General features: G+C 36.4%; 1 protein-coding gene across 1 annotated transcript in view; it reads right to left on the reverse strand.

Moving 5' to 3' along the window:
* The window catches only part of dkk2 (dickkopf WNT signaling pathway inhibitor 2), a 99,726-nt gene that overhangs the window by 30,669 nt on the left and 43,788 nt on the right, over positions 1-25,269 (reverse strand). The window contains exon 2 of the mRNA XM_028805202.2: positions 11,392-11,542. Coding sequence (XP_028661035.1) covers positions 11,392-11,542 — 151 coding nt within the window. The remainder of the gene's footprint in view (positions 1-11,391; positions 11,543-25,269) is intronic.

Below are 25,269 nucleotides of genomic sequence, written 5' to 3' on the forward strand. Positions count from 1 at the left end.
AAATGTCAAATTAAATGAGCCCTAAGAGAGTGGGTGTGTGTGCAAGTGCTCCCTACAGTAGACTGGCTCACCCACTCAGTGGTGCCACACAATTGGTCCTGCCAGCTAAAGGGTTCAGACCATGTAACCATGAGTGGGATTAAGCATGTTTTAAAATGTTACTTTATACATATTATATATTGTATTCAGAAATAAAAATTATTAATTTTTTAAAAATATGCCACATATACAGTATTCACTCAATAGTTTGTTTAAGGATATATCACACTGATTAGTGTGTATTTTTAATTGAATTCACTTACTATTCTGCTGGGGCGGTACGGTGGCGCAGTGGTTGCGCTGCTGCCTCGCAGTAAGGAGACCTGGGTTCACTTCCTGGGTCCTCCCTGTGTGGAGTTTGCATGTTGTCCCCATGTCTGCGTGGGTTTCCTCCGGGTGCTCCGGTTTCCTCCCACAGTCTAAAGACATGCAGGTTAGGTGCATTGGTGATCCTAAATTGTCCCTAGTGTGTGCGTGTGCCCTGCGGTGGGCTGGCGCCCTGCACGGGGATTTGTTCCTGCCTTGCGCCCTGTGTTGGCTGGGATTGGCTCCAGAAGACCCCTGTATTAGGACATAGCGAGTTTGAGAATGACTGATTGACTATTCTGCTAAAGGAATGTGAACTGCTTTTGTCCAGTTTATGTTTAGTTCTCCTTTAATGGTGCAACATCTTCACAAATCATGGAGAAGAATATTAATTTCACTATTTTATGTCACTTATTTCAGTGTCACAATCCTTAAAAACAGTCTATTTAGTTGTGAGTAAATATATCAATACCCTAAGTTAAATGATAAAACAGGGCACTGCACTTTATATCACCACCTCACAACACTTCAGTTTTGGTTTATAAATTGGATTTCGGTTGCTTGTTCTTAGACTATAAATGATTTCTTCACTAAACTGAGACTTCTTCATACAGCCAAGACATGGAATTTTCTACTACTAAACTAGAAGATTATTTGCACTTTGTGAGAGACTAATATCTTGTATCACTGGAAAACAGCAAATTAGACATGTGGAAATAAAAAGCAATATGTGGAGTTTTTAAGAAGAGTGATTTAGCAGGTTAATGAATCCTTTAAGAAACAATTTGTCAATACAAGCAAGCAACATTAATCCTAATGAGCTTGTATGCATTATGTTCTTAAGAGTGACCAAAGTTAATTACCACTATTTAGGTTTGAAAATGATGAAGCTTTTCTGGATGCACTTATGGACAACTACAAACACATTGCGATCATTCAACAAATATGGTATACAATGCTGGAAATTGGCCCAGTATCTAATAAAGTTACCTTTTTCTTTTCTGGCCAAGGATTATCTGCTTTGTTCAGCATTTCTGTGGCTTGACTTCAGGATTGAGATTTGTGTATAAAATGCTTACAGACGAGACAAAAAAGAACTGCCTTTTAATCATCAGTAATTACTGATGAGAGAAGCTATTTTTAGCACTGATGGAGGTCAATTGCTAGTAAAAGGCACTCATACCACAGTAACCATGTTTGGCTCTCATGTGGTCATTGCAGATGCTGTCCATTTTTTGCTGTGCAACTATAAATTCAGTTTTGTTATGCAACACATTGCTCAGGTGAGGGGCATTCTCCATAAAAATCAGCTGTTTTCGATATTATATGCTCTGAGGTTTATTGGATACAGTAAATATAGAATAGACATGCATTAATATGTTATAAAGTAACATAAAGTATTAATATTTCTACATACACTAACATTTTATATTTTCGAAGCATGGCACTCAACAGTGGTGGCATGTTGCATGTTGATTAACACATGCAAGTAAGAATTTCACTGTACTCTGTACACACGACAATAATAATTGTTAATAACACTGTTGATTAATTTGGATATAAATTTTAGACTACAGGTTGTTTTTCTTTTGTTTTGTTATTGTTTGTTTCGATGTTTGCAGCGCTTAGTCTACTGTGCACTAATAATGCATCTTCTGTGATCTCAGTGGATGTGTATGGCCTCCTCCTAATGAGGTTCTAGATAGACAGATAGAACTTTATTTGTCCCCAGTGGAAAATTTGTCTTTTTACAGAAGCTCTTTAAATAAATAAATTACATAAAGAGATAGATTAATCCATATATCTATACATATTAATAAAAGGCAAAGCCCTCACTGACTCACTGACTGACTGACTGACTGACTGACTCATCACTAATTCTCGAACTTCCCGTGTAGGTGGAAGGCTGAAATTTGGCAGGCTCATTCCTTACAGCTTACTTACAAAAGTTAGGCAGGTTTCACTTCGAAATTCTACGTGTAATGGTCATAACTGGAACATGTTTTTTGTCCATATACTCTAATGGAGGAGGCGGAGTCACGTATCGCGTCATCACGCCTCCTACGTAATCACATGAACTAAAAACAAGGAAGAGATTTACAGCACGAGTCAAACGCGGGAACGAAGGTAAATGACGTTAATTTTTGAGTGTCTTTTAATACTGTGTAAGCATACATATCAACACATGTGCGATTAAACGTGTGCATTTACGGGGTGATTACTCAGGCTTAAAAGCTCGCCTTTTATCAAACGCGGGAACAAAGGTAAATGACGTTGTTCACTGTCTTTTAATACTGTGTAACCATACATATTAACACATGTGCAATTAAACGTGTGCATTTACGGGGTGATTTCTCAGGCTTAAAAGCTCGCCTTTTATCAAACGCGGGAACAAAGGTAAATGACGTTGTTCACTGTCTTTTAATACTGTGTAACCATACATATTAACACATGTGCAATTAAACGTGTGCATTTACGGGGTGATTTCTCAGGCTTAAAAGCTTGCCTTTTACTAAAAAGGTAAATGCAAAACTATTTTCAATCATTCTATGATCTGCTTCTCACAACCGAAGGCACCGTGGCTGATGTTACGTCACTTGCTGTCCAACCATAAGCGTTACCTGGTAGGTAACCAGCCACTCACTTCACTCCCTTACGGGAATCGAACCTCTGAGGTTTTCTTTTGTTCTTAATTAAAATTTAAAAGCAATACTTCACCGCTTCTAAGCCCCTCTAGCGCTGACGTCCGAGGTTCGATTACCGTAAGCAAGTGCAGTGAGTGTGTAATTACATTCACGGCATTCGTAGTCTGATTCACAATCTGATTGTATGGGTGGTTACCTACCAGGTAACGCTTATAGTTGGCCACCAAGTCAGGTCGAAGTGATCACTCGAGTAAAGGCAGCTTCACAAAAAAACAGATCCTTAACAAACTGTTATTAGAATATTTTCCCTCAATTTAAAAAGGTTTTATTTTCTTCTTAATAAAAATTTAAAAGCGGTACTTCGCCGGTGCGAAGCGCGTGGATTTGACCGACTGACACATACAGACATATTCATGAGTGCAGGTACTTCGGAAAGAAAGCACCATGCAAACCTAAAGTTTAAATTAAGTTCATAGACCTACAAAAGGTTGCCATTCATTTGAGGCATGATTGCTTTTCTTCTGTACAACTATACGTTGCATTCTCAAGAGTGTGCTTGCACGGCTTCGGATATAGATATATATATATATATATGTATGTATGTCTATATATAAATATGTAAGCTTATAAGTACTGCCTTACTTCTCTTTAAGAAAGGAAGATGTAATGATACTTGATTTAAACGATTCAATGTCTTCCTGGGTTTGCTTAGCTTATTGTCAATATCTTTACACGTTTTTTTAAGACTTATTGACTGAAACGGGCTTTCACGAAAAAAGTTAGGGCTTTGCTACAGGATACACCCTCCACAAGTTAAGCAAGTAAAAATAAAATATATATTTCTGTTTTATTTAAACCTTTTAAGTTCGTATGCATAGCCCCATTTGGCTGTTTAATTTTTTTTTTTCTTTCTTCAGTAATATTTAATCTCCTTAAAGAAAAAGAACATATCCATTTTACTTTTTTTGTATCTCTTTAGTAATATTTTAGTGTAAAAGGATAACCAGTATTTAAACCTTTTATGTTACTTTATACATTTATTTTACAAAATGTTGAAAAATTAATAAGAAAGCTACATATTTTGGCAGCTGCTGCTTTAATTTTAAATGAAATGAAAAAAGCTCTCCAAGAGAAAACGTCAATGAAGAAGAAACAGTTTGCACTATCTAAAAATGAGAAACCCTCATTTATAAAAGTTTGCTGCAGATGACTTAACTGAAAATAAATGAATAGTTCCTATGTGTATAATACATATTTATCTATTTTACTTATGCCTTTATTCCAGCAACTTACAACATCTGAGGTACAATTTGTTACATTACTTTTGTTTTTTGCAGCACAGGCAGGTGAAGTGACTTCCTCAGGGTCACACAGTGGTGTCAGTACCAGGATTTGAACTGACAAGCTCCGGGTTTACTGAAATATTACTGAAGAAAGAAAAAAAACGAAAACGGGCAAATAGGGCTATGCATACAGATGTCCATCCATCCATTATCCAACCTGCTATATCCTAAATACAGGAGCCAATAAGTAGATATGTATATATACAGTATATATATATATATATATATATATATATATATATATATATATATATATATATATATATATATATATGTGAATGTATGTATGTATATATGTATGTCTATATTTATATATATATATATGTAGATATGTAAATTTGTATATGTATATATATATGTATATGTGGATGTGTATATGTATATATACGTATGTATATGTAGATATGTGTATATGTAGATATGTATATATATGTATATATGTTTATGTATATATATAGTTACATAACCTCTTTAACACACTACTTCTCCACTGCGAAGCGCGGGTATTTTGCTATATGTAGATATCTGTATATGTAGATATGTATACATATGTATATATGTATATGTATATATATATATGTTTACATAACCTCTTTAACACACTACTTCTCCGCTGCGAAGCACGGGTATTTTGCTATATATATATATATATATATATATATATATATATATATATATATATATATATATATATATGACAGCAACACTCATAACAATGACAACACAATTACATATATATATATATATGTACATATGTATATATATATGTGTCAATCTATCTATGTATGTATGTCTAGATATATATATATATATATGTACATATGTATATATATGTGTATATATATCTAGATGTGTATATATGTAGATATGTAAATATTTATATATATATATATGTGTCTGTGTGTGTATATATATGTGTGTGTTTATGTATGTGTGTATATATATGTTGATATGTGTATATATATATATATATATATATATATATATGTATATATATGTGGATGTGTATATGTATATATATATGTAGATATGTGTATATGTAGATATGTATATATATGTATATGTATATATATGTTTATGTGTGTGTATATTATATATATAAAAGACAGCAACACTCATAACAATGACAACACAATTACATTGACAATCATGTTACATTATTTTTAAAATGTTTCCTTTTTTTTTTCATAACCTGTTTAACACACTACTGCTCCGCTGCGAAGCGCGGGTATTTTGCTATATATATATATATGATAGCAACACTCATAACAATGACAACACAATTACATTAACAATCATGTTACGTTATTTTTAAAATGTTTCCTTTACTTTTTCATAACCTCTTTAACACACTACTGCTCCGCTGCGAAGCGCGGGTATTTTGCTCTATATATATATATATATATATATATATATATATATATATATATATATATATATATATATATATATATTGTGATATTTGCCTGGACACCATCAGTCGGAGACCACATCTTTATCCAGAATACCTTTTATTTTCTCTCCACAACACAATTCACAGTCCCGCACACCAACACAGTGCCTCTAGCCCCAGTCTCCCTTCTCCTGGGCCTTCTCTCTTCTTGTCCCTGGGCCACCTATACTCTCACTCCTACAAGCTTCGTCCTGCTCCTGCTCCCGACTCCAGCTCTCTGACAGGAGGGAGGCGGCCCCCTTTATCCTCACCCAGATGAGCTCCAGGTTTTCTACCTGACGTCATGTCCTGGTGTGGCGGAAGCATCAGGAGAGCACCCGGAAGCACTCCGGGTGACCCTGGAAGGATCGTCCTCCATGGGTGTGACGGAAGTGAATAAGTGAATAAGTGAAAAAGTCCCGGGCTCCCAACGGTCTTGAGCCTCTCTGCTCCCCTTCCATGGGCCTCTTCTACTCCAGGGCGGTTGCCCCCTCGTTACCCGGAGGATAAATATGCCAGGACCCTCTCCTTCCAGGCGTCCCGTCCAGGTCTGACCCCCAGCCGCGTATACATATATATATATATAATAATTCTTTGCATTCATATAGCGTTGTTCTCACAACTTAAAGTGCTCAGCAATTGCAGGTTAAGGGCCCAACAGAGCAGAGTCCCTATTGGCATTTATAGGATTCGAACCGGCAACCTTCCGATTGCCAGCGCAGATATATATACAAATGCACATAGGGTTTTAACATTTAACAGCAGTCTGTATACCTTCCTGTTCCACCCTCAGCCTCTTCTGGTCTGCCATCCATTAAAATCTACAACTTGAGGAACTCTCAGGTCTTTCATTGACCAACTGATGAATAAGAGACATTAACCATACACACCATTTTTAACCAAAGTATCTATGCGCCACTGCAACATGCAGTAAAATGACAGAAACTTCTACATACTATATATCAAGAGCTGAGGGTGGCCAGAGTCTTTCCCTGCAGTACTGTACACCTATCAGGAAGCAGCCTGGGAAAGGGTCCCAGTCCATTGCCGGTGCCCACATTCACACATCCACAAGGTCGAGTTGGAACTGCCAATCAACTTAGCTAGCACAGCCTGAGATGAAAACAAGAATATCCACAGGGAGACCTACATAGACACGTGGTGTATGTGCAAATTATACATGGGCAGTAACCAGGTGTGCGATTTAAACTCAAAAACACTGGTGATTGTGCTGACCACTACACCATTTCAGCACTATTAAAATCATGAAAGTTATTATTTAAAAGATACAAAGGTAATATATGAGTACAGTGTATGAGTAGCATATCTTTGAAATAAACACACATACTAAGACAGGATATACAGTATGTCCTTGTCTTTCTAAAAAAATGGCTCACCTTTCTGTCTACTTGAGAAAATCCATTAATTAAACTGCATTCCCACTCACCGCTCTGGCTTTCTCCCTCTGTTCATCTATCTTATGTTGGACCCTTGCTCTAGCTCACTTCTAGAGTCTTGACAACTGTGGCAAAAAGCAGTTTTTAAACAGAATCAGGATAGCATGTTCTGATGCCCATGTTATATCTCTGTTTTCTTATACTCATTTACTAATACGGTTATCATTTCACTTATCTCAGATGCCAACCACTTGTCACCACTTCACATCACTGTGCCCTACTTGTAGTTTGAGCACCCCAAGCATTTCTCATTAGCCCCAACTACTATTTGTAAATGTGTGTTGAATGACTCATGCATAGCCTATTTCTGATAATATATTATTCTGTAACTTATTCTGCATATGGAAACATATTGCTAGCTGAGAAACTCATTACAATATATACAGTATGCACTGTTGTTGCTGCAACAAATAGATTTCCTGATTTAAACACTGCATTCAACTATTTGGTGAGACAGTCATTATACTATGAAATATTTTGAAAGTCATTTAGTTTCAGAATCAAATTATTTTTTGCAGAACAGAGTGCAATCTTCTGGTTCTTCTTTTAGTGCAAAGTAATAGCACTTTGTAAAGCAGTGGTTTATCCTGCCAATAGTGCTAAAATACTTTATTGACTTGACTAATAAACCAGTCTTTCACTTTTAAAAAGCCCTGGAGAACTTTTAAAGTTTTTATTAATTTCTTTGCCATTGTATGTGGTGGCTACACTGAAAATAAAAATTTTTAGTGGAGATATTGCTTTCAGTGTCCTGCTGTGTGCAGTTTCTGTTTTTGTGAGATTATGTACTTTGATGTATGTTTAACTATATTTTAATCTGTGCAGACGTCTTATTTTACAGTAATATTTCTCTGGCTGGAATTTCACTTTCAAGGACTATAAATTACCTCAATGATACTGCTTTTAAATATTTTTATTAAGGCCATTTACATTTCTCATTCAAACAAAAGCCAAGATAAGCTGAAGGTGAGATATTATGCATGTTTATATTATATACTCAAATGTTAGTGCCAACATTTGAAGTTTTCAAGTTTCCTTAATTTATTTATCCCAGGTATTATGTTTTTAAATGATATTCTCACATGGGCATTTATGGTCCTTTAAGTAAGGTCTTGAAAGTAATTTTGTCTTAATATATTCATTAATGTTTACAATGTTGTCATACTGGGCCTTCTTCTGTGAATATTTTCCACTAGGTTCCATTTTTAAAGATATCTCTTTTATAGATAGAATAATGGATATGTCTATGTGAATCATTCCATTATTTTGGGGGAATCTGCTCATTCACATTTATCAGAATGACACGCTATTTCTCCAGGTCTATAATGTTTATTTACAGTATGACTGCATAACTCAGTGTCACTTAACTACTTCTTATTTTAATGTCTTCATCTTATTTATAGTGATATTATAATACTGCTTTGCTCTCACAACATTTGTACAAAGTCTTTACATTTCTCAGCTATAGTGCCTACCTGTTTAAACAGAGCAGTACTACTAATTATGACTTTCTATACACAAACTATAATTTCAATACCTGCTTAAACTAATTCATCTATCCATCTATTTTTTAAATCCCTATGCAAGTTCAGGGCCTTGGGGAGCTAGTGTCTATCCTGGTAGCATTGGTCACAAGATAAGAATCCCTCATTAATAAACCCATTACAGGTCAAAATATGTAAACTCCCCACAAGCAGTGCCTGAGCACGAATCTGAACCTAGGATTCTGGGGCTGTGAGGCAGCATTGCTGATCATTAAAGTAATACAAGCTCTGTTTTATCTAGTTTATGGCACTCTCTCCATTTTACTGACAGATGGATCAAGATGTATGTTCTTGAATTATATCAGCATGATATACTGTACTTTATGAATGCAACATGTCTACATATACTGTGGTGGATGTATTGTTCATAATCAGGTCAAAATGACCTGGCCTTAAAGCAAAACTTCTCATATTAAACTTTTTATTAACTAAAATAACAAAACAAAGGAGGAAAATCAAAATTTCAAAAGATTCAAATTGTACAAAGCTAAAGTGTAAATATTTAAAAATATAAAAAATCTATTAATTAAAGAAAGAGAAAACAAAAGCAATAAACTAAACCAAAAGTCCATAATCCAAAATCAGAAATAAGTCAAAAAACTAAACATCCAAAACAAACAATGGAGAAGCACAAACAAGAGCCAAAGACCCCACTAAATGAGAAAAATGTCACAGCTTTGAGGCTTATGCTGCAGGTGACACATATAGGACTACCAAGTAACCCAAGTGTCCACTGCACCTAAAGGGTCTTGATTGCTAGTGAGTGTTGACTTTTACACAGAAAAGACATAACTGGGACTAAGGCACTGATGCAAAATGACAAACACAAGAAAAGAAAAAAAAAGGAAACCGAGCAGCAACAAGGGAGCGTGGATAAATTGTAAAAATGATAAAACATGAGAGCAGCAGAAAGAAATGAAAACCTAAAACTAAAAATAATCTAAACAGTGTGATGGACGGCCGGGGCCCCTGCCCAGCCGGGACACCCTGTCAGCATATGTTCTGGGGGACCAAGCATGGCAGACCCAATACCTCCCCCTGGACACTAGATGGCAGCCTCCCTGGGTTGCAGTGGTGCCTTGGACTCCCGCAGGGCTTCATGGGAGTTAGAGTGTGGTGCAGCCCTGTTGGGTTCCGCAGGCGCTGCCAGGGTGTGCTGCAGCGATAGCTGCTGGGCTCTTGTGGGCAATGTTTTCACAACACCCGGAAGTGCAGCTGGGACTCGGCAATCAAGCACCTGGAGTACTTCCGGGTGCCTAATAAAAGGAGCCAGCGGCCACCACTTGGGAGCGAGAGTCGGGAGGAGGAGGACGAGGTTGCCTGGGAGGAGTGGTGGAGGAAAAAGAGAGTATTATAGTGTATACTTTGCTTTAGTTATTTTGGTGTGCTTGTGCTGTGTTAGGGCTGAGGGATATGGGGAAGACGTGGACCTCAGCTGAAGAAAAAATAAATCTTTTACACATGCCTCCGTGTCAGTCTGTGTCGGGTCGGGCACATATATAGCGCCTTTTACAACAGGAAACATTTTAGTTGTCCTGTGTAATAAAATTTCTGAATAATCAATACAGTATATACAGTACATCATAATACTGTATAATACAAAATAATGAAGTAACATCATTGCGTAATTGCATTTTTCTTCTTCACTGCCATTAGAACAGATTTAAAATTTAGTTTGAGTGGATATAATGATGATATTTTTAATTTTAAAAGAAAGTTATAGCATGTGCTTAAAGAGGACTCTTCAAAACCATGGCCACAAAAACTACAGGTTCCCCTTCTCCCACAATGGAGGCTGTGACTTTTTTCAAGAAGGGAAATGGAATGTCTTTTTAAATTCAAAATAAACTAGTTTATTAATATTCTTTTTAAATGTCATATCTTTGCTTTTGTGGTGCTGTGCAGAGATTTTGTTTTATTTTCATGATCCTATGCTTTGGGGCACAAAGCTGAAATATATTGTGTACACTTTGAGGTTCTTGTCCAACAACAACAACAACAACAAAATGATCAAGGTAATTTATTCCATGTTGAGGGAACTATAACTTTAAGCTATAAAATAAGAAACTGAGTGCAGCAGTCCATCCTAGAAGCAGACAGAACAAACTATCAATATAACAATAACAACATTAACTAAGACAAAAGGTCACCAGAGGAGAGCAATGAGGTGTAAAGGTTAAGCATTCCTGAGGTGCATTGTGAGGACGTGCATCTAAATACGAGGAACATATAAATACTGCACCTCACTTGCAAAGATTATATAAAGGAACTAAAGAAAATCTTATTTGTTGTACCAGACTAAACGATATGGGGGTGGAGTCTGCATTACTTACTTGCCTGCCCTGCCCCAGTTATCGCAGACTCTCACTTCTGTTATTTTTGAGGGGAGCTGCATTACCTCTCTGCCAGGAAGCCAACTCTTCTCACAAAGTCACCTAGTGACTCTAGAATTAATGAGCATTTGCTTTTGGAATAGCCATTCAAACAAAATTCCTGAGAATCTGAGGGGTACTTTGAATAAAGTATTAGTAGAGTATCCCATTGAAACACTAAACGAAAGATAACAATAGCAACAATAGCATTTTTTATCAACGCTTAAGTCAAACTTGAGAACAGAATGAATACCATTGCTGCAGTGATTTCCTGGGCAGCACATGCTGTTTCTGTTGCAACGTTTCTTCTTTCTCCTACAAGCCAAGCATCTCGTGGGACCCTTCTGAGGACTGTGGCAAAAGCTTCCAATGCTGCATTCCTTATCATTGCTACAGGGATACACCTATAGAATACAAAGAAAAAGAAGACAAAACAAAGGACACTTTAGTCTTGTGGGGCAAAGCATATTAAAAATGCAACATATCTCTGCTCTAAAAGGATAATTGTCAATTCTTCTTTTAGCAGCTTTTTGCATGACTGATTAATGCTGAATGATTGCTCTCTTTTAACACCACTGCACTTATCCTGTACATCCAGAAGTGGGTTTTATCTGTAAGTTAGTTTCACACATGTATCCGCTTAGATTATTTTGAATTCTCTTTTCCTTTCAGTTTTGCTTTTAATTTACTTTAATTACATATTAATAATGTATGTGAAAGTAATGTAAGGCAAGAGATCAAATACAATTTTGGTGATGTGTTTAACAATTTTTTACATTTTTTCTGCACGAAAATACTTTTTTACTTGATTTTTCGCTTAACATATGCAGTTACCATATTCCATAATTCCCATGTAGTATATCACTTTAAATACACTGTACATAGACAGACATGTTTACTGACCATGCTTCATGGATTCATCATCCTGAGTTCCCTCATCTCCTGATCCCTGACAGATCTTGAGCAGTTTTGCACAGATGAATGGAGTAAAAATTGTATGGATTTAGACTACTGCCAAAAATCCATGTCCGAGTATGGCTATTTTTGTAAGCTACAAAATTTAACATCTTGAGCACATTTTACAAGTGCAAATTACATTTTAAGCACATTTCACAAGCACAAGTTACATTTCAAGCATATTTGTACAGTTACATTTTGAGTGTGAGTGATGCACTTGGCAAGTGTTTTGTGGTCATGTGATTTTTGGCCATGTTCTTGTGCGGTATCACTGCCAAAGTTATTTGAGAGTGAAAGCAGCAGCAAGACAAGGGCAGCACTTTGTTCTTCTGGCCAATGGGAGTAGTCAATGCTAACCAGCCAATCACGAGGCACACCTCCTTCCCTTCCAAAAAGGGAACATGCATAGTTTAGTCAATGACTTGGAACTCAACTAAAAGTATTGCTTTTCTTCGTTGGTTTGCTGAAAGGTGTTGTATCCATTTCAGTACTCCCTGTTCCCCCTGGCAAAAATGTCAATCAAACCTTAAAATCAGTGATGTTTCATGGCCCTTCTCTACACATCATTGCAAGGACAAAATTCTATTCTTTAAAAAACAAAATTCCTGTTGCTTTCACTCTCAAATAATTTTGGCAGTGATGCCACTCAAAAACAATGCCAAAAATCACATGTAATTATCAAAATGTAACTCACTCTTGTAAAATGCACTGAAAATGCTACTGACAAAATAAGCGGTACTCGGACACAGACTCCATAAAATTGTAATGTCTTTTTTGTATAGATATTTATTCCAGTATGTATGCACAGAATTCACTATGTAATTTCTAACATCATTCATGTGTTTATTATCTTAGAAAAAACACCTGTACATTTGGTGAGAGCAATGTAAACTACACACAAATACTGACCAGGCAATGAATCAAACTCATGCCCATGGAACAGGGAGGTAGAGGGCTAATCACTAAAAAAGTGTGGCATTTTGCCAGCTCTGAATATACCACATTGAAAAGCATTAGTCAGTTTATGAAGTCAAACATAATCATATCTAGCCTGGCACAGTGGTAGCTGTTGTTAACACTGCTTCCTCACAGTTACTTTACACCTTCATAATCTTGGGATTGAATCATGTGCCCATTTGTTGTCAGTGTCCTTGAACTTGAATAAGTGGGTTTGTTAGATGGAAAATCATATGAATTTCCCCTTGGGATTAATAAAGTATCTATCTATCTATCTATCTATCTATCTATCTATCTATCTATCTATCTATCTATCTATCTATCTATCTATCTATCTATCTATCTATCTATCTATCTATCTATCTATCTATCTATCTATCTATCTATCTATCTATCTATCTATTTACAAGAGATATTCTTAATGGCAGTGGAGAGGAGGAAATTAACACTGCAGCAAATAAACAAATCCATCTGTGTGTACAGTTGTGACAGCGCCAAGCCAGCAGGCTAGCCAGTCCTTGCCATTTAAACATTCCACAGACAAATTTATTCAAGCAGGTGTGCAGGACTATCAAATGACAATAAATAAGAATGTGACAGAAAAACATACGATATAGCTCATGTCTTCACTTTTTCTGATTATCGACATATGTTTATCAGCACAGATTGTGGTTTCACAAGGAGAAAGCCTGATTTAGCTCCTGCCTCACTTCTTATTAGAAAGTAAAATAGTGAACTGATGAAACTTTTCATAACTTTTCGGTTGCTTTTTTTTTTTTCTCTGTGTTACGGAGTGGTATTCTCTACAAATCAAGTTTCCCTGCCCAGAAAGATGCTGTCAGATTAAGCTAAGTGAGGCTGTGTCTGACAAATTGCTTCTAATATTGTCTTTGGCAACGGTTTGCGAGATAAACACTAACCTAATATGTATATTTACTTTTGTTAAAGTGTATATTTATTATAAAGAATATTTATTTAATTAATACTTTAAAAAAATCAAAAGAAAATCCTTATAGATATCTGCATTTGAAGCAGGTGCTAGCACCACTGCCTCATGTATACCTCATTCTGAATTTGAATGCCTCATTCTGGCATTGTCTGTGTGGAGTTTGCCATGACTAAGTGGGTTCTTACCCAGGTAGTCCAGTTTTCTTCCCACATACATAAAACAGTTGTGATGGGGTCAGTTAGTAACTCTGAATGAACTTTAATGTAACCCATTGTAATTGTAATTGTAATTCCAATGTAATCCAGTGTAATGGGTGTCGCCTGAATAGGCCCAAGTTTGAAATGATCTTCTTCTTTTTGATGTTTTTGGGGAGGCTTTACCCCTTGACCACAAAGTAGTTTAAGCATGTTTATTAGTGTTATATGTCTTGAAGCACTCAGCAGTTAAGTGGTTCGCTCAATACTACCTGCAGAGTATATTTCTTCGTCCTATTTTGTTCAATGTCCTGGGGAACTCCTGGACATCCAGCCATATATAAACCCAATAAATTGTTCATATAATCACATTTTGAACCACTACATACCAGTTTAAATCTAGCCCCCAACCTTCAATGTTGTGATAACTATATGCAATACTTTGATTTTGTTTTGTCTGGAAAACAGTGTTGACTGACTTTGGCTTTGATTTCACCATCCTAGCAATACACATAACATTAATCAAATAATATAAATAACAATAAACCAGTTCAAGTTGTGTGCAGCCAAATGGTGATACCTTATCATATATATTTTTTTAATTTTCCAAATGTGCAAATATGTTAAACACTTTTAATCTGATCGGTGGATTTTGCAAGGGTTTCTTCTCACATTCACACTGATGTGGTGTCAGGAAGACTGAAAAACTTTCAGGCAATTGACTTGGTTTTACTTTTGTGTTCAGGGCAGCTTCTTGATCAGCGCTGGTTGCTACAAAGATGGTCAATGGCTGGGTATTTGTAATCAGCATCCTAGAACACTCAATTCAGTGTCAAAACACTTCAAATCTTACTTCCCAGGAGCATCAAGTGCAAATCTTGGAGGTGGTATCAGTCCATGGCAGGATCCACACACACACTTACACTCGGTTACACAGCAGTCAACCAGTGACTGTAATGCGCATGTTACTGGAAGAACAGGCAATGCACATATAAAATGGGCGTGAACATTGGAAAAATGCACATATTTTACAAATCCAAATGCAGTGCTGATGGGATGGGAGGAGTAGCATTAACCACTGCTGTGTTGATGAAGAAAATTGAATTAGAGGGGAAATTAATTGTCACATTAATTTTTTTATTGATATGTGAATTGACATCACATTTATCATTCTGATTATTAAAAAATAATTGAATTGATGCACATTAAATAATGAAAACTCAGTTCTTGTTTAATTGATAATAAGAGTCTCTTATATGTTATAGTTCAGACAACATTGATGTTATTGTTTAATTGTTATGCGTAAAATGTTATCTTATGTATTCCAAAGCTAATAGGTATTTAAAAAGTGTCATTTGATTAATTGTGAGCCACAAAGGGTGATGTAATTGTGCCATTTCTTCACTTCTGAGATGGTGATTTCCATTCCTTGCTGTGAGTTAGGCTCTTGAGGGTAAACTAAGGTAATGGGAAGGCGTGGCAAAGCAAGTGATGCTTAAGACATTCATTACAGCAGGATTCATGTTATTTAGAATCTTCTAAAATACGAGCAATGTTACGGCTGAATGGATGACTGGCAGACTAATGAAGCTGCTATGCAAAAGTAAACAAGAGGCATAGCCAAAGACAAGCCATACAGTTAAGTCAGGGCACTGCAACAGGCAAGGAGTTTGTAGAGTGCATCAGCAAGGCCTTTGGAAAAGGTTACAGTGGATGAACAAACATTTAACACTGAAGCTTGCATTGTAAGAATGCAAACTAATTTTAGTTACTAAAAAAATAAGGCAGGCTATTATTGTGGATAAGAATTCTGCACAAGAGCCATTTATTCACGCAAAAGCAGTTGCAATACAAATAATCTGACACAAACACACAGCATTTACTGATAAAAAAGATACAGCTGAATGCTAAAACAGATTGCTCAGAATTTTTCCAAGTCTTACTTGTCTATCCAGGATTAATAACAATTGTAACATAAGCCATGTGGTTTAGACATTTTGCTGGTGGTCTCACGTATAGAGGCTTGCATTTAGTAAACACAGATAGATAGATAGATAGATAGATAGATAGATAGATAGATAGATAGATAGATAGATAGATAGATAGATAGATAGATAGATAGATAGATAGATAGATAGATAGATAGATAGATAGATAGATAGATAGATAGATAGATAGATAGATAGATAGATAGATAGATAGATAGATAGATAGATAGATAGATAGATAGACAGGGAGGACCACTAAAAGGGGAGCCGAGAACTGCCTCAGAGCATGCTTTGCTTTATTGTTAGGAAGTAACCAGAAGTGCAGAATCCAAGATATGGGGGGCCACAATGGCCAAAGAATATCAGGTAGGAAGCTCAGAAATCACTCCTTATATTTAAAAGCTTATGTGGGAGTGTTATAAAAGGAGGAATGATGAAGATAAAGAAAGTATTGCTATCATTTTCAAGAGATGCAACGCTTCCTGAGAGGCTGCTCAAGGCAACCCACAATGGACTTCAAAATACATACTTGCAGATTTCTTAGATAATGATGCTGTTACCTTGCTTACTGTGTATTTAAAAACACTACCAGGCAGTAGAATTTAAAGAATCTCTTTTGGAGCCTCATCTCTTGATTTACTTAGAGCCCACAAGAAGCCATAATTGATTGATTGATTGATAGATACGTGTGTAGATACTGTATATTAATGCTATACATACTGTATAGAAAATTATTCTTCAACTTATTTAAATCAATCAGGGTTATGGGATAGATATTAAGTTTATAAATGTGTCACAATAAGATCCTTAATAACAAGGAAGATGAAGTTTCTACAATTCAGGCAATGAGTGGTGGAGATATTTTACAGGTAATTGAAAAGAGAGTTCTCAAAAATGTTAGGATTACAGACATTAAAAAAGCAAGTGATCAAAATACAAGGGCTAAACAAACTCGTAATCACAAAATAGGCAAAAAGCCTAAACCAAACTGAAATTACTTGAGAAAGTAAAGTAGTTTTCCCTAGCTGACCAAACTTTCCTTTATTTAGAATGAAGTGGTGACAGTTAGTAACAACATACTTTGACATCACAGACATATATGCATATGAGACACATCTCCTAGTGAGCAACCAGTTCTAAAGTGGTGATGCTCAATGATGCCATCAAGTAAAACATAAATATTAAGATTTACAATGTTATTGTGACAATGTGTATACTTGTTATTGCATGTGTTTATTTATGTTGTGTTACATCATTTGTGAAGAATGTGTGTTCTGGTTTACAAGGTGCATGGTGAGGGAGTTGAGGGTTGCACATCAGCTAACTATTCTTTACTTACGCCCTTGGCCAAGTGGACCTTGTCTGGTCAGATGAAGTCTGACGTCATCAAAGTCCCGCCTCCCCCATTCCTCCAGCCACTTAAACAACCCTGCAGTAGTAAGGCATCGTCATGTTGAACCAGGCACAGGAAAAAGACACATCTGTGTCAACCCTGCCGAAGTTCTAATAAAATCCTGGATGATTTCTTCACTCCTCCTTAACTGGGTTAGTCCATGGTGCCCCAAACGTTATTGATGTTTTGCTTTATTGCTCTTCACAGTTCTAAAGAAAATAAATATCTATATGCCCTTTATTCTACTGTTAATTTCATTTTACTCACTGTTAACCTTGGAGTGAGTTACTTCACCCGCTTTTTTTCCAATTTTAAACTATAAATTTAAAAGTGTGCAATACCAGTGTACTTGTTAAGCACATTAGCATGGTGTTCACTATTGGATCATGCTTTATAAAAATAAAGATTGTTTTTTTATATAGACTAGCCATTCCTGCGGCTCCACCTGTGTAGTAGTGGAATAGGACAGTGAGGAGGGCCCTGCCTCCCCACTCCTGACGTCACGCTTCCCTCTCCCCTCGGCCCACAGCCTCTGTCTCGGATTAGCATGAATATCACTCCTGCAAGCAAACTATGATTGTTAGTGCAATGAGAGAAGTCGCAAAATCAACCTGAATGTTCAAGAAAATTATAGAAAAAAACCCAATCTAAATTCGTTAAGTAGTTCTCTCGTGAAAAGTTGATAGACAGACAGATGTTGGATTTTATATATAGAGGGATAAGTATTAATTTTCTATACTCACTTTCTTTGGTTTATCTCAGCACAAGAGGTTAGCCAACCAGACTGTAGAGGAGCCAGTTCTGAATAGGATATCAACGTATGACAGGGTTACTGCATTACTGCATTGGGCCAATTTAGAGTAACCAGTCATATTAATTGCATGTCTTTGGGCTGCAGGAGGAAACTGACTTATCATGAGAAAAACCATATGCATAGGTGGAGACCATACAAACTCCACAGAGAGGGCACCTCAGCAAAAAACTAAAATAAAATCTTGTGTGGCCCCCCTTTACACATAAGAAGCAAAGTGTCTGACAATTTGGTATGTGATATAATGACAAATGCACATATTTAAAAAACTATATAGTGATTCACCAAAACACTGAACAATGTTAATTAATAATTGAATTACTCTTGTCTTTTATTTTCAAACAACTCTTATATCCGTACCAAGCAATTTTTTTGTCCTGTGTAAGTAAGTATGTCACTTAATTTTTTTCTAAAAATTAGAAAATTCAATTTTACACTGATTTACAATACACAGGATGTAACAGAGATTATGTTTTGTATAGACAGCCAACAACTAAAGCAATAAGATAGCTATCACATTTGAAATTAGTCTACCATTTCCATTGGCTTACATAACATGAAATGTGATTCTAAATAAAACAAAAAATTCAGTTACGCAAATGTAAGTGAATTATATGCCAAGAGCAAATAAATTGTGGAAGTGACTGCAAACTTTCGGATCTCTTGGGAAGGATAAATAAGGAATAGAATATTGTTATATTTTGTCCTGCAAAAAATGTCATTATGTGTTGAAAATTACATTGAACAGTAAAATTCTTTGCAAATCAGTTTTGCACTTTAATGAAATAATATTGCCAGTATGGTATGCAAAAAAAAGTGTGTTGTCTTTCATTTTTCTCTTTCTGTAAACACTCTACTTATACATTAAGCAAATCTTTTGAAACAAATTGTATGTTGCAGAAGATCAGAGATGCTGGGGAGGAGCAGGAATAGAAGTACAAGCACATTAAAACAATCATCCATCGGCAACTACTGCTGATTGGCATGTGGCTCATCATACTTTATTCTTGGCAGGAAAAGTCCACCTAATTAGCAACAATTCTCCCTTTCTATGTAATTAGGTGAAAAAAAAAATTCAGAACAGTGGAGATGTCCCAAGTCAAAAAACACATAAACTCGGTAACCTGATCGTTGTTTACTTACGTCCCTTGTGCCCCATGGCATCGTTTTCTACGAAGATTAAATTCAACCAGATGGTGACTCCTTCATGTAGCAGAAAAGCATGCTTTTATTCTGAGTGTTTAGAGAGCAATGCCCCTTCCGAGCACAATAGTAAGGTTTATGGTCACAGGAGCAACTTTGCATTGGAATCGTAGTTATTGAATTAGGTGGTAATTACTAAATCTGATCCCAGAATTTACGGCTGGCGTATGTTGCCCACTGTTTTATTTGGGCGCCTGTGGTATTTTTATTAGCGGTATTTCCTTATGGAAGCAATTAAATCAAGGTAGAGTAAGGTCATTACATTATTTACTTGTTTCAGGGAATTTTGTTCCAAATCTGACATCTACCTATTACATTAGTGTTTGTATCCAGTTTTTTTTTTTCAATTGTAAAAGGAAAAACAGACATTTCAATATATAGGGATATTTCAATTTATTTAATTTTTAAGTGTGACAAAATATGTTTATCAAGCAATAAAATGCTTCACAGATGCTGCATTTTCAGATCAAATACAGCGGGTTCATTTGTAGTTTTGCCTTTGCACCAACAATTCATTCTATTAGAAATCTTTTGTTGCATCATTTGATTGAAGTATAGATAGATAGATAGATAGATAGATAGATAGATAGATAGATAGATAGATAGATAGATAGATAGATAGATAGATAGATAGATAGATAGATAGATAGATAGATAGATAGATAGATAGATAGATAGATAGATAGACTTTAGCTCTGCCTTCAACACAATCATCCCTCAAAAGCTGGTTGTAAAACTGAGCAGGTTGTGCCTGAACACCACCCTCTGCAATTGGATCCTGGACTTCTTGACGGAGAGGCCCCAGTCAGTTCGGATGGGCTACAACACTTCCAGCATCATCACACTGAGCACTGGAGCACCGCAGGGCTGCGTGCTTAGTCCATTGCTGTTCACCCTGCTGACTCACGACTGCATAGCCACGCACAACACCAACCACATCATCAAGTTTGCGGATGATGCGACGGTGCTGGGACTGATAAGCGGGGATGATGAAACAGCATACAGAGATGAGGTGGAACAGTTGTCTGCATGGTGTGAAGACAACAATCTATCTCTCAATGTCAACAAGTCAAAAGAGATAATTGTGGACTTCAGAAAATCACGTCCTGCCTACATCCCACTCAGCATCAACGGTTTAGATGTGGAGACTGTTAGGAGTACCAAGTTCCTCGGTGTGCACATAACTGAGGAACTTACGTGGACACATAACACCTCATCACTAATCAAGAAAGCCCAGCACTACACTTCCTGAAGCGACTGAAGCGAGCAAGTCTTCCCCCTTCCATCCTCACCATGTTCTACAGAGACACCATTGAGAGTGTTCTGACCAGCTGTATCACTGTCTGGTATGCGCCTACAAAGGATAGTGAAGACAGCAGAGAACATTACTGGGGTGCCTCTCCTTTCACTACAGGACATATTTTACAAACGCAGTGTCCACAAGACCTGCAGCATTGTGCAGGACCCCTTACACCCCTCACATGGACTTTTCACACTTCTGCCATCCAAGAGAAGATACTGCAGCATCAAAGCCAGATCTGCCAGGCTACAGGAGAGTGTTTACCCCCAAGCTGTTAGACTCCTTAACACCAGGCTGCCCCCTGGGACCTTCCACACTGCCTCAACTACCTCAAAAAACAGAACTTTTATACATGAGAGCCACTTTCCTGCAAAGATGAGCGTGCATGTAGAAAAGAACTGTAAATCTCATACTGACCTTTAAGTATTTTGACACTCTTGTTACCCTTCTGCTGTGAAACATTCTGACCTGTCATTGTTTACACATGTCTTAAACAACTATTATCATACACTGATAATTTCTGTATTATCTATATCTATTATTTATTATTTATTTATTTATTATATTACATATCTTACACATCAATATTGCTGCTACTTCTTTGTCCTGTCTTTGCACAATGTCTTGTCTTGTTTGTGTTTTTAATTTTTAAATCTAAATTTTAATTCTATTTTTAATTTATTATTTGCACATCATGTTCTTACACTGTGGACCCTGAGCTTTGCAATTTCGTCTATCTGTATACTTGTATATGGTGAGATGACAATAAAGTTCACTTTGGCTTTGACTTTGAAGTATCCATCCATACATCTACTAAATTTAAACATCACCAGGACTTTAAGTTTATCTTGGCAGCATTACAAGTCTGGGATAAGATGAAAGAGATGATTGTTGACTTCAGAAAGACCAATTCTGTGTTCACCCCACTGCACATCAATGGCTCTGTAGAGAAATTGGTCAAGAACACCAAATTCCTTGGTGTGCACCTGGCAGTTGACCTTACTTGGCCAATTAGCATCACCTCAATAGCCAAGAAGTTGCTGCAGCACCTCCATTTTAATTTGCAGAAGAGGAAGGCAAGCAAACCTCCTCACATTTTCACCACATTCTACAGGGGCACCATCACCTTCTGGTATGAGGACTGCAGTGTCTCTGACTGCAGGGGCCTACGACGGATACTACATATAGCAGAAAAGATCATTGGGACTGGTCTACCTTCCATTAATGACATCTTTATTAAGCACTGCATCCACAAATTCCAGAGAATTTAACCCTTCCTATGGTCTCTTTGTCCTACTTTCATCTGGCAGAAGGTATCATAGCATCCAACTTATTTCTGACAGGTTCTACAACAGCTTCTACCCCTTAGCAGTCCAGACTTTGAACTCTGTGATTCTGCACTGCCCTCAGATCTGCTCCTAGTAGTTTATCTATAAGCAGAACATTTATTATTACTGTTGTTTTTATTATTAGTTGTTATTATTATTTATTTATTACTATCTATTTCAATGTATTACCTATTATTAATGTACCTATTGTCCATTTATAGTATAGTATAGTATAGTATAGTATAGTATAGTATAGTATAGTATAGTATAGTATAGTGGTGCAGTTGTAGCATTGCTGCCTCACAGTATGGAGACCAGGCTTCATGTCCTGGGTCCTCCATGCATGGAGTTTGCATGTTCTTTCTGTGTCCTAGTATGCAGATGAAACTCTGACATACTGACATGCACAATTTGGTTCTCATAATTCAGAATTTTGGATGTAGCAGTCTGGAGCAATGGAAACTGTTAAACCAAATAGAGTATATGCATATATAAAGTCTGAAAAGAGGAGCAAGTTATGCTAAGTTATGCTAAGCATAGACAGGCTTCTGTTTTATCAATACAACATCTAAAAGTCCGAAAAACCTATTGTGTGCCTTGCTGTATTTCATACATTTTTGTCTACCTTATTGAACAACAAGATAAGCATTTCAGTCTGAGACAGGTGGATATCATTATCACTCAGTTTTTAAACAGCTTTAGGGAGTTTGTTTATTGATTACCAATCACCATATCATTTAGTTTTAATAAATGCCACTAAACACAGTTTTACTTACAGCACATGTTGGACAAAAATGGGCACCTAAGAACTGATTGAAATTTGAGGCTTATACTTAGCCAAAGTTTAGGAGACCACTTGATGGCAGGAAACGTCAACTTAATATTAAATACTGCAGATGTTGGATTATGGGCAACAGTGGTCACTTGTGCTTTTTTGTGAGAAGAAATAATAACACGCCAAACTTTAACAGCCCTTCAGTTATTAAATTTCGCTGTCCAAAAATTCTGGTTTGTAGAATTAAGTAGCTAAAACAATATCAGTTTTAACTTTAAACTCAGCTTTATTTGTCCTCCGTAACTCCACATGAAACCTGCTGCTGTAAACTTTATTTGTTCTCCTTAACTTTATTTGTTCCCCATAACTCCACATGAGACCTGCTGCCGTAAAAATTCCTTAGAATATTAGGGATACACTTTTCTAAATAGTAACATAAAGTTAAAACCCATCTATTAATGTTTGCATTCAATGTTTATTAGCCTTTGCCATATCTCCTTTATATATAATTTTGTATTGCCTGTATTAGATTTCATCTCTTGCATGTATTAGATTAGACTGGCCTTTTTTCTTTCAGAGATTTACTATCCTACTACAACTGTCAATTTCCTGTTTACAGTTTACAACTGTGGCAAATTAGCAATCAAACAATCAGATATTTTACTCAGGCCTGGTGCAACCAACCATGCTTTGTCAAAACCATACTGACAGGTATACTGCCAATCCTGGGCAATGAGTCTTTTGTATTGCACACTAATGTACAAATGCAGACTTGCATACTGTAACAGACCAGTTAAAGTCAACTGCACCCCTAATAGGCATTTGTCTTTTTTGAAGATAAAATAAAAATCAGGGTCCCTGTAGAAAAACATGCACAGACATCTAGAAAAAGGAAACAAACCTGGATGTCAATCCATTCTTGTGGAGCAGTGAGGCAGCAGTGCTAAGCATTACATTCTAGTGATGTCTTAAACACCATCAGATACACCTTTTTTAAACTAAAGTCTTAATTAAGTTTAGATCAGAATATTTCGTTATTTAAGAATATGATTGTGCTTTCACCGGTTTTTCTGAAGTTCATATATTTTCGTTGTTTGGCTTGTCACCTCCAACCTTAAATCCCATACAGCAGAAAGTATGTTACCACCTCTTGCAGCAAAATGAATGTTTTCATTGACATAAAGTAAAACAAAATTAAAGTGATTTTCCCAAATTGTATTATTCTGTAATACTGATTATTATCTGCAACTGTCTCTCCTTTTGGTGCACCCACTTAATTTCAGCAGCATCCTTGGAAAAGCAGGAATCTACCAGAAGCGGGTGCCAGTCCATCACAGGGCATACTTACAAACCCAGCATAGCAGACCTAAAGTTGTCAGTCAGACAAACTTTTATATTTTGGTCTATGAGAGGAGATCCTGATATACTTCAAGAAAAACTGATATAAAGACAGATATGTTTAAAAAAATACCTTGCTCTAGGAATGGCACCCTAATTCCAGTGTTTCAAGAGTGAATCATTACTGATATCCACTCTTGGTACAGGAAAAAATAGCATACTGAATTTAAGGACATTTAAGGAAACATTTTACTTTGAATAAATTGTACATTGTACATTTTGTGGTCAAACACATAACTGTTACATTTTAACTTCCCTATTGCACATTTTCAGGTACATTGTCAGCAATTATACATAAACTCATTCTATACTAGGGAGCAGAGAAATACACTAGTAACTATGATAGACCATGCTGAGACACTATACTACCAAAACTACAGATGTAGAGCAGTAATTTCACAATCTTGACAAAGATAATGCCAGCTCAAACTTCCATTTTCTCTGATGCATAGCAGGGTCTGAAAAACTATAACAAGAAGATGTTGTAAAGATAGACTGATATCCCTTAGTACTTATGGTTGCCTATTCTTTCACTATATAATGTTAGTGCCTATGAGTGTAGTGTATCTGCCCACACCCACTGAATGAATGATCAGTTAATTACATCTACCACCTACCACATTGCTCCTCCATTTTTCCTCAAAGCAGCCTGAATACATTGCCATGTTGACTCAATAAGCTATCAAAAGAGTGGCACAGGGATTTTCAAACATATCAACACACATTTATTATAATAAATGAACCGGTGGAGGATCTCTATTTTGAATACCTCATTTCATGTCTTCCTGTCATTGAATTGAAATCTGATGGCTGAAGAAGTCCTGAAAGAAGCTGTTCCAGGACCTGTCTAGGCTTGTGTTATGGGATATTATTCTACA

The sequence above is a fragment of the Erpetoichthys calabaricus genome, chromosome 7, assembly GCF_900747795.2.
Source record: "Erpetoichthys calabaricus chromosome 7, fErpCal1.3, whole genome shotgun sequence".
NCBI classification, from domain to species: domain Eukaryota; kingdom Metazoa; phylum Chordata; class Cladistia; order Polypteriformes; family Polypteridae; genus Erpetoichthys; species Erpetoichthys calabaricus.